This window comes from Drosophila gunungcola, unplaced genomic scaffold (assembly GCF_025200985.1).
Source record: "Drosophila gunungcola strain Sukarami unplaced genomic scaffold, Dgunungcola_SK_2 000001F, whole genome shotgun sequence".
NCBI lineage: Eukaryota > Metazoa > Arthropoda > Insecta > Diptera > Drosophilidae > Drosophila > Drosophila gunungcola.
Window position 1 is genome coordinate 7,103,027 of NW_026453197.1, and position 10,632 is coordinate 7,113,658.

Here is a 10,632-nt window from a genome sequence, read left to right on the forward strand (position 1 = left end):
AAAAGTCAACAACAGAAAACTCGGCAACAACAAACTGAAATCATTTCAGGCCAAACCCGTTTCAAAAGCCAAAAAGAAATTCACGTGCTCTGCAAATTTACCATATTTTTTTTGCACTTTTTGCCGTTGGCAATGCATATTAACAACAAAACAACAACAACCAGCTTGATAACAGGCAGTAGCATACAAAAAATGGGAGGAGCAGAAGCGGAAGGAGCAACATTGTCATTTAACGGGACAGACGAACAGGGCGAAAAAAGAGGAGGAAAAATGCGTGAATTTTAATTTGCATTTTTGCAAGTCGGAAACGAGAATCCAAAGAGAAATAAGCGGGGTTTCCAAAAACGAGATGATTCAGAATATGGTTATACATTTACACAAAATTCTTCTTTTCTTTCACATTTATAAAACATTAAAATATTACAGATATCAGAATATTTGTATATGCGGTTGATTTTCAAGAGCACAAAAAAATTTTGGAAGCATGTCAAATTAACTTTTCTTATCTTTTAAGAAAATGCACTTGTTTCGAGAAATTCTCAACGCATTATACATTGAGAAATCAATGGTTTTTAAAATCACTTGTTTTTAAAAAAATATTTGAAAACCTTGAATTTGGAATATCATTTTCGTTTTTCATCGCACTAAAGAATACCTGGTCTTCAATTGTTTACAACCCCTCATAAAAATATGAAATTCAAAAAAACACTTCCACTTGTCGAGGTAACTTTATAACTTCAATCACCTCACATAGCCTGCACATAAATCACAAAAAACCAAAATAATATAATAACGTAAACCGATTGCAGAGAGATAAAATGGATATTTGTATATAAAACGAAAAGCACACGTAATAATTATGCGTGACGCATTTTAATCGAACTCCAAAAACACAAAAACTGGGGAACCGGCAAAAACGAGATGAAGAAAGAGAGAGAAACGAACTACAACTGATCTTTTTGTGGTTATTTTCTTTTATAAATATTTCTCATTTGTTGTTTTTTTTCAGAGCTTTGACATTTGTGGTGATTATGTTATTCCGTCATTTTTTGCACTTGCTATTAAATGGAATTTTCGTAATTGAATTGCACAAAACATTACGCACACAATTTCACTTATTTTCAACACTTTCTTCGTTTCTTTTTTTGGATTCTTTGCTCGTTAAATTTCAATTTCAGTCAACGATTTTTGTATCAAAATTTCACTTTTGGGTACGTGCGGGTATTTAAACAGCAGTTTTTTTTGGCAGCCTATTTTGTTTTCTATTTTTTTTCATGCACATTTAACACCTCTGCCACTTTCGCTTCTAATTTTTTTGATAAGGGCACCAAATGCGATTTCAATTTGATTGCTATTTAAACACACACATTCATTTGTAACTTTGTAAGACCTATTGTTTGGCTTTGTTTATTGTTTGCTAATTTTTAAGTTTTAAACATGTTATTCACAATTATAAATTACCTTACCACTTTCACATTTTGTAAAATTCGTTTTACAATTTTTTTATTTCTGTTATTCTTTGATTTTGGTTATATTGTTCACGTTTTGTTTTGCTTATTTTGCGCTGCTCTTCCTGCTTTCAACTGTTGCTCCCTCCACTAGCGACTGCTTTGCGATTCACCGTTACATTTTTTGACTAGCTTATGCAGAAAAAGAAGCAGGGCCGGAAACCCGAATTACGCTACGATTCCTGTTCCGATTTCCGATTTCAGGATTTACCGACGCAGTCGCGCACGCACACACAGACGGACAGGCGAGTCGCACGCCCACACGAGTCGATTTCTGAAACGGGTATGCGGCGAAATACTGAAAAGCTGCGAGTTTGGCCCCAAAGCGGCAACAACAACACCGCTCGCACGTTGCGCACGAAGCTCAGATTTCAGGTTCCACGAATGCGTTCCACAGAACCGACTCTCCCGCGCTCCAGTTGGCGCTCTTCACTCTCTCGTTTTGGTGACAGTACAATGGGGGGCAAAGTTATAGGGACAAAATATTGTCCTGCTTTCTTGTAAAGTTTGTTTATAATAACTAACATTTATTCAGTAAAAACAAAATGATTAATAAACAAATAAAAAAACTTAGTTTTAGATTAAGTACTTAAATTAATTCTTAAAGTATATTAGGAATTTTTTGGTTAAGAAACTTTGAATACATCTTGTTCTTTACAAATTTACCCAGTTTGTAAAATATATTGGTTTTCAAAAAACCATACAAAACTTTGAGAATAAAAAATTGTAAAATGATTAAGATAAAATACCGAGATGTTATTGATTTCACTGTAAATTTAATTTCTTACATTTTTTTCAAAAAGCCATTGCTATTAAATTGACCTCATTTGTACTTGGAAATTGCATTTGTGTGAAAGAGAGAAAGATAGTCAGAGAGAGAGTGGGTGAACTGCAGTTTGTGTTGTTGTGCTCTTATTGCTTTTATTTCTTTCATGGGGGCGACATTCTTGTTTATTTACATTTATTTACATTCCAAATGCGCGCAGTTTAAGCAAACAGCAAGTAGTGGTAGAAGGGAAGAGGAGGGGTGCGAGGAAGAGAGAAGCAGCCCGCATTAGCCAAAGTAAACAATTTGGAAAACAATGCAATTCAAAGGAGCCGGCAGTTGCATATTGGAATATTTGCACAGTGTATCCCAAAAGTATGCAGAAGGCAATGCTTTTTCACCACAGACAGATAACGAAAACAAACTGAATAACCGGCGTGGAACTCAAATACACAAGTAAACAGAGGCACGAGTCAAGAAAAAACATTTGGCTTTCCATATGTTTTTTTTTTGTTTTTGGTCTTCTGGGAGAGTAACAACAACTCCCACAATCTATTTTTCTATCTCCCTCTCTGTTATTGGAATGAAAACATAAACAGTTCATATTGTACACTCTGCGAAAAAGTCAAGCCCTCTCGGCTTGTAGAAAAACCTTTCAAGAAAATAGCACTGGAATCAAAACTAGAAAGTTCTTTTCTTCGTAATTAGCACCTTCAAATAAATTCGTTAAAATTAACATTTTTAACAATATTGGGCTTTTTTTTTAATTATATGCAAAATATAAGATATCTCAAAGTAATTACTAAAAATTATTTTTTTTAAAGCAGTTTTCGATTAAAAGAGGGTATTTTTTTGGTTTTTAAGGCGAAAGCCGACCTGTTTTATTTACTGATTTGGCTTTCAGTGTATAATCATTCCAAGCTCCACCACGCGCTGTGGACTGGATGTGGATACTGGAAGTTCAATTGTCTACCCGAGCCAAAAAATACGAAAACAGCCGAGAGAGAGGGCTCCATCATAAATAGCCTCTCCCACTCTCTCCCGAAATGCATACGCAATCCACAAAGTGACGTCGGCTTTTGCGGCGGCGTGTTGCACTTGTTCGCTCCTCTTCATCATCCACATGCTTGTGGTTGTTGTTGGCGGCTGATAACAAACAGCTGATAACCACAAGATAAACCGCAGCTGCGAGGGGCGTTTCGAAAACCAGAAAACAGATAACCAACTGTTGCATGCCCCAAATTTTTGGGGTTACACATCAAACGATATACCGCTAGGCAATGGATACTACTTACTGTATTTTGTTGGCTTTATAGGTAAGTGGCTGAGCATATATTTGCATATTTAATTAATCTTACTAAAAAGTATTCTACTTCCCAATTTAAGTGTTTTTAAATTGTCGAAGTTTATAACACTCACTAAAGTTAAAATTTTTACCTATACGAATTTTAAGAACCTCGTTTTATATTATGGCTTAGTCCACTTACCTTAGTGGTTCTGTCAGCAGGTCTAAATCTTCTAGTCTCTGATATTGCAACTGCCTAGCGCTCGAAGTGCTCGATCTGCCTCCCGATCCTCCTAAAATTGTTGCGGAATTCGATGAGTGGCGACGATACTCGGCGAAACTCTCGCTTTTCCGGAGGCCGGGAATTTTTCCGGAGCTATTGCGCCAGTACTTGATCATCCGGTGAAGGGCCTTGGGCGAACTCGTTGCCGACGATATTTCATTGCCACCCACGAGCAGCGGGGGGCCATGATCAACCAATGTCCTGTAGGAGCTCATTCTATAAGCAAAACATTTTTCAAGTTAATATATTTATAATCAGTATGTTATGTTATCTAACTTACATAGTTAACAAGTTATTTTCGGTTCTGCGATCTTAAATTACATTTTACATTTAACGAATTATGTTTCTTTTTTGTTTAATTACTTTCAAAACTATTTTATTTTTAGGTTCTATTTTTCAGAACATTTTATGTTTTCATTTAATACGCTTTAGTTATAAAGTTATTGTTAAAAGATTTCACTAATTAAATATTCACATTTTATTATCTCATGATTCCAACAAATTTATGATCAATAGTTTAAAATAAATATAGGTCAAAATAACCTCATCAAATTTCAGCTAATTACTTACTTAACACTAATCATTAAATAATTATCAAGCTGTTATTTTTTTTCCATAACTAAAATAAAAAATCGCAATTCGTTTCTGGTTCGTTTTGAAGTCGCGTCGCGCCGCCTTCGATTTTCCGACTGACCGCAACAAAGAATCGGAACAGAGCCCCCAGAACAGACCTCCGTAGAATCGAGCTCAGCATTATCTGGAGCCATTCTCCCTCGCTGTTTTTTGCTCTTTCTCTCTTTTGCTTTCCATTGTTTTTATAGCTTCGCACGTTTTATTGCAAAGTTGTATTTTTCTGAATTTACTTACATATATTTCTTGCAATTGCATTATTTTAATTATACCCGGTACATAAATAAAAAAAAGGCATATATAGTTGGCGATCGTATTGAATTAACGTTCGGGAAAGTCTATAAACTATTTTACCATTTCCACTTTGTGCTTAGCTCCGCATTTAAATTCCCATACTAAAGATAATTTTAACAAGAATGTCACTTACTATAAAGTTTAAGATAGCGAAACAAACAAATGGATATATCAAAAATAAATATTTCATTTTGAAGCATGTACTAGGTATTTTATACATAGTTCTTGAACTCAACTTAATCGTTATTACTTGTTTTGTTTTGCAGTTCAGTTTGGTTTTTCTGACGATAAATAGCCAAGCTGTGATTCCGCTAAGTCGGCTTTTTTTTATTTTACTGCTGTCGATATACAAAATAAGTGTAATTCGTTCATACACAGTCGTCTTTATTTATTTTTATTAACCATTTCCAGCTATCGTTTATCTTAGGTATTTTTGATCCGCCCCCTTTAACACGCCCCATGAATAGAACTCATTGTCTAGTTCAATGCTCCAATCAATCACTACACAGACTTTAGTTAATCAATTCAACAATCCATCAACCTTTTTTTCTTATCTCTTCGGAGGTTCAGCCTTACACTCGTTTGACATACATATTCAGGTGCTGGAAAATTTAAATGCCCATTTTAAGAACCAATTTCATGCTGATTTTCCCCATCCCACTGCCACTTGTAATAGAAAAAATAAACGAAAGAAGGACTGGGAATTTAAATGTATCATCAATGCATCAATGAGTCAAGCTGGGTTTACGATTCTGCGGGTCACCGCCGAGAACTTTAATGGTTCTCGAAAAGAGGGTGATAAGGAAACAGACTTCAGGGCGTCGCAATATGGATTTAAATGTGGGATGGGGAAATGGACGCAATCACAAGGGTATGGGGGGATAGAGGGAAAAAGCAGTTCGACAGCTACTAAATGCCGCAGAAATCGAGTTATCGGGTAATCAAATATCCAGCAAATCAGATAAATCAAAACATGCAAAACAAATCGCTTGATAAGAGAGCTGGCAAGCACATAAGTGTAAAAATAAGTTACCAACTATTCAGTAACTGGCTTAGCTGACTTTAAAATACAATTTTTGCAAAGCTTATGAGATACTTATTTATAAGCCTATTACATTTTATATATTTTTATAAATAGTGAAGCATTTTAATAAAATTTATTACTTTATTTATTTATTTATTTATATGGGAACACCCATTTTTCGTTTCTTTTTCATAAGAATTTTGAATTCTTGATAAATTTTTATATATATTTATGTGATTATTATGTATCACCCTTCTGAAATTTTGTTATATAAATTCATTTAACTTTTAAGCTTTTTTTTAAATTTATCTCAATTTGAACACTATGTTTTTGGTTTCTTCGACTTTTTATTAATGATTCAGTGTATCAACTTAAATATTTTGTGTCTCGATCTGCTTTGTTTCCTACTTGAAATGATCTCTTAATTACAGAGTGATAAATCAGATTTAAAATGAAATCAAATACCCAAATCGAAATCGAATTCGCGGCTGCTACTGTAACGGTTTCGGCCACGCGAAAGTCGAGTAAGATTTATCATGACATTTCCTTGATGACGATACTGAATCGCAACCTCCTCCTGACATCATCCCCCAGTACCGCCCCCCTTTGACCACTCAAACTCTGTGTGTGCGTTGTCAAAATTACATTAAAGCGGAAATCGCCTGCTTCGCTTCAGTGCCAATCGACAGAAGACAGCCAACTGACCACAGAGTAGAAAAAAAACTCAAACTGCACTGCCTGCAGTCTCAGATGACTACACTGGAATAAATCTTTAAGATTTTGTTTGATCATTTCGGATTAAAATTAACCTAAATCTGCTTAGGCTTTAAAGCCGTTCTAAACAAAACAATAAAGAAACACGTTTTTTGAGTTATTAAATATATTTTAAATTAATTTTTTTAGACTAAAGAATTAACATACGTTTTAAAAAAATTTTACTCTTAAAGAAAGTATAAAAGAGTGAATATGTCCTAGGATTATAAGCAGATAATTTGGTACTCATATTTTTGAAAAACCTGGTAGTAAAGCTAAGCTATAGTTTATTTTTGAGATAATATGCCATTAACTGGAAATCCTTGAAATAAGGTTTCAAAGTTTTCGTTTATTAGAAGTCCTGTAAAATTAGAACAAAATTGTATATAAATATATCTTAAATATTTATGTATTAAAAATCGTTTTTTCTGTATATATGAGGGAGGAGAAGGGGGTCTGTGGGTGCAGACACGCAACACCCGCGACACTCGACGGCATAAATCAGGCTCAGAGAAAAACCAAGTGAAAGAGTTGGGGGCGACTGTAAGGCGAGACACTTGCATTTTGGTTCGCCGTTTTTTGAGGGGTTTGAGGCAAACATGTCCGAACTGTCGCTTGTCTACCCCTCTCTATCCGCCACCCCTGCCTTCACACACTTTTCAGCACCCCTTGGACTCCCTGATAAGCGAAAATGTGCGTAACTGAGAGAAACGTAACACAGGCAGCAGCACAGCACGCAAGACTTGGATCTACACAGAGAATAAATGTTTCCTTAAAGATATATTTTTTACAACATTTTATTTAACTTACCCAATTGTTTTTGCAAACTTAAAATATTTTTTAGTTGCTATCATAAGTCAACATTTTTTCTTGATAAAACATTTATTTATTACTCAGCAGTGAAGCGCTTAATCATGAACGAATATCATTGGCTTTGAATCATTAAGCAATTCAAAAATATGTTGTTTATCCAATAAAATTACTTTAAGCATAACAAATCTGCATTTAAACTTTATTTGTAAGTTGCACTCAACCTGTGTAGAAAAATTAATATTAATATTATATATTAAATTTTTATAATTGAAAATTTTTTTAAAAAAAATTATATACCAATTTTTAATCAATTTCACAAGATACCTTTAGTTACCACTTATTAGATATACTTTGAAAAAAAAATATTTGTTTAGGCATATATACAAGTTTGTCTTTCTAAAGCAGTTAAAATTATAAAATAAAATTTTAGCAGTGCAAGTCGGAGCCGGAGCTGACGTTAAAATTGGAGAAGTAGTCTGAGACTGAGACGAAGACTGAGACTAGCGAACATATATCATTCCATGGACATGAGACACGAGACTGCGGCTTTAATTGACATGTGTTCATTAGAAGCGACAGAGGGAACGGGTTTGGGAGGGAGTATTCAGAGGAAATGGGAAAACTTATTGGAGCTCTTGTTGAGCTGCGAAAAAGGTATTGAAAAATAACAATAATTTTATTGGATTAAGGAAGACTGACTTGGTTTTAATAGCCAAATGCTTCCGATGGAATCAATCCAAATTTGGATGCTATTGTAATTTATGTTAAGCCCAAAGATTTAATAATTGTAACTTGAGAGTTTTTATCAATCGAATTAAGCTATATATATTATTTAACACAGCTGGAATTTTAACGATATTATATATAAACCTCTGAAAGGGTAATACAATTTCTTCCATTTTAATTGATTTCTTTTGCTGATTTCCGTATCAAATTAGCGTAATTTATTTTATTAGCTTGCCGCCTGAAGTCACATTTCAAATGAAATACTTGTGTAAGTAGGTTATCGTGGTCGCATTTTCTTCCAAAGCAATTTAATAAACTTCCCACAGATCTGATTTTATTGGCCTCTTCGGTGGCTTGTCGGTTCAGCGAGGATTTTTACCGAATTTTAGCCAAGGAGAATGCTAAAAAGAACCTTATAAGTTCTCCTTTCTCCGTTGAGATCATTTTGAGTATGGCTTACATGGCAGCAGGGGGTAAAACGGCCCAAGAACTAAGGAAAACTTTAAAACTACCCGAGGATAAAAACGAGCTGGCCAGCAAGTACAGGGAATTTTTTGCAAATCTTGAGGGGCGTGAGAAGGCAGTCATTCTCGATCTGGCAAACCGCATATATGTGAATGGAAAATACCGCCTCGTGCCGGAGTTCAATCAAGTATTACAAAACTCATTTAAAGCCGATGCCAAGGCGATCAGTGTAGATGATCCAGTGAAGGCGGCTTCCATTGTCAATAATTGGGTATCCAATAAGACGCGAGGCAAGATCGGAGAAATGGTTTCTCCCACTGACATGAATTCTGATCTGAGCGCTATTTTGGTAAACGCAATTTATTTTAAAGGCCAATGGAAACATGAGTTCAATGCTGACCAAACTCACACGGCTGATTTTCAAGTGTCGGTTGAAAAAAGTGTTCCTGTCCAGATGATGACTTTATCCGGTTCCTTTGGGGCAGCCTACTTGCACGACTTGGATGCCAAGGTAATCGAACTACCCTACAGGAACTCCAGTCTTTCAATGCGCATTTTTCTGCCCAATAAAATCGATGGACTCAGTGAATTAGAAGAAAAAATTGCAGGATTATCCGTTCTTCTGCGGAAAAGCACAGTGAATGTAAAAGTGCCGAAGTTTAAAATTAAATTTAACACACAACTAAAGGCCATTCTTCAGAAGGTTAGTATTGTGGTAAAATTGAAGTATCCTTATTTTATCTATTCCTACAGCTGGGCATCCGAGATGCTTTTAAACCTTCAGCGAACTTTGAAGGCTTAGTAATGGGTTCTGGCATTAAGATGGACAAAGTCGTGCAAAAAGCATATTTAAAGGTCGATGAGAAGGGTTCCAAGGCAACAGCTGCAACAGGTACGTAGTTATTATATTGGCAAGTCACTTCGATAAGCAATTTCATAATTTCCAGGGTCACTAATTCGTAGAAAAAAGTCGGTTGGTCTGCCTAACCCGCTTCCTATGGAGTTTGTTGCCGATCATCCTTTTGCCTATATAATACGTGATCGAAGTACTATTTACTTTCAGGGACACATTGTTAAACCACAGTAAAAAAGAAAGTTTTGGATAGAACCGATACATTTTAATAATATCAAAATCGTTAAAACACTTTAAAAACACAAAATATGTAAGAGATAATTGCATTGCAGAAAAATTGAAAATAATAAGTTTTAGAATTTTTGTGACGAACCCATAATTGTTTATTATAGAAAGGGTCAAATTTTTGATCAACAATAGCTGAACGTTTTCTTATTTTCGTTATGTTAAAAACATTTTTAATGACCAATTAAATCATTAACTGCGTGAATAATCCATTTTCTCAGTTCAGTTCCCAGTTCAAGTTAAGTCGCCAGATAGGTAATTTTCTAAGATCCTCTTTTCAGAACCTTTTCCTGCCATGTGTGCTTTGTTTTCTTGTTGGGCTTAGCCTTCTTTTTTATCCTCCATTCGACCTCCCTGCTAATTGGCCTTCGATAACAACCAACAACCAAGAGAATGTCGTACAGACAGTCGGACAACCACAGCTGTTTGACCTTTTGGCCTTTGCGGAAAAGGCAAAGACAACGACTTCGATAAAAGTTATAGGCGCCCATAAATTAAAATGCAAATTAAATGACGAAAAAGATAGAAACATCTAAATGTACTGGAGGTTAGGGAGCCAAGGAAATAATTATCACGCTGTACAGTCATTTTTTTATTGCCTTAATTATGGCCAATATTTGGGCAATAAAAAATTTCGTTGACTCAGCCAACAAAAAAAGATCCAAGGAAAAGTTGCCACGCGACGTCATCATTCTTGGCCAGGCAAAAAAGTTTTAATTAAAAAATTTGTTAACTTTTGTGTGGAAAAAATATAAGAAAATTGCGCAAAACTACGTGAAAATGCCGTCAAAATGGACACGCGACAAATTAGACGGGATATGTCTGTCAGATGGATTTTCTCTTTCTCTTTTTCCGCTTGGTAATCCCTGCCAGCAACTTTAGTTCCTCCGTTTTCCCTTCCAGGCCTTCGTAAATCTAAAATCAGCTTAAATTTAATTTTTGCGCTT

General features: G+C 35.1%; 2 protein-coding genes across 8 annotated transcripts in view; one reads left to right on the forward strand and one right to left on the reverse strand.

The window, feature by feature from the left end:
- The window catches only part of LOC128263267 (rap1 GTPase-activating protein 1), an 84,885-nt gene extending 80,626 nt beyond the window's left edge, over positions 1-4,259 (reverse strand). For 2 of the 7 annotated variants that reach the window (XM_052998194.1, XM_052998192.1), the window contains exon 1: positions 1,467-1,802. Coding sequence is in view for 2 of the 7 variants with exons in the window: in XM_052998190.1 (XP_052854150.1) it covers positions 3,762-4,057 (296 nt within the window). In the remaining 5 variants the exon portion in view is untranslated. Of the gene's footprint in view, positions 1-1,461; positions 1,803-3,761; positions 4,094-4,122 lie in introns of those variants that run through there. The other 5 variants (XM_052998193.1, XM_052998195.1, XM_052998190.1 and 2 more) reach the window with 4 other exon arrangements.
- Positions 4,260-8,404: 4,145 nt separating this feature from the next.
- LOC128261401 (serine protease inhibitor 42Dd) lies at positions 8,405-10,193 on the forward strand. Its single transcript, XM_052995080.1, has 3 exons — positions 8,405-9,250; positions 9,301-9,439; positions 9,495-10,193. The coding sequence occupies exons 1-3, from the start codon at positions 8,534-8,536 to the stop codon at positions 9,632-9,634; spliced, it is 996 nt and encodes a 331-aa protein (XP_052851040.1). The 5' UTR covers positions 8,405-8,533; the 3' UTR covers positions 9,635-10,193.
- Positions 10,194-10,632: the final 439 nt, after the last annotated feature.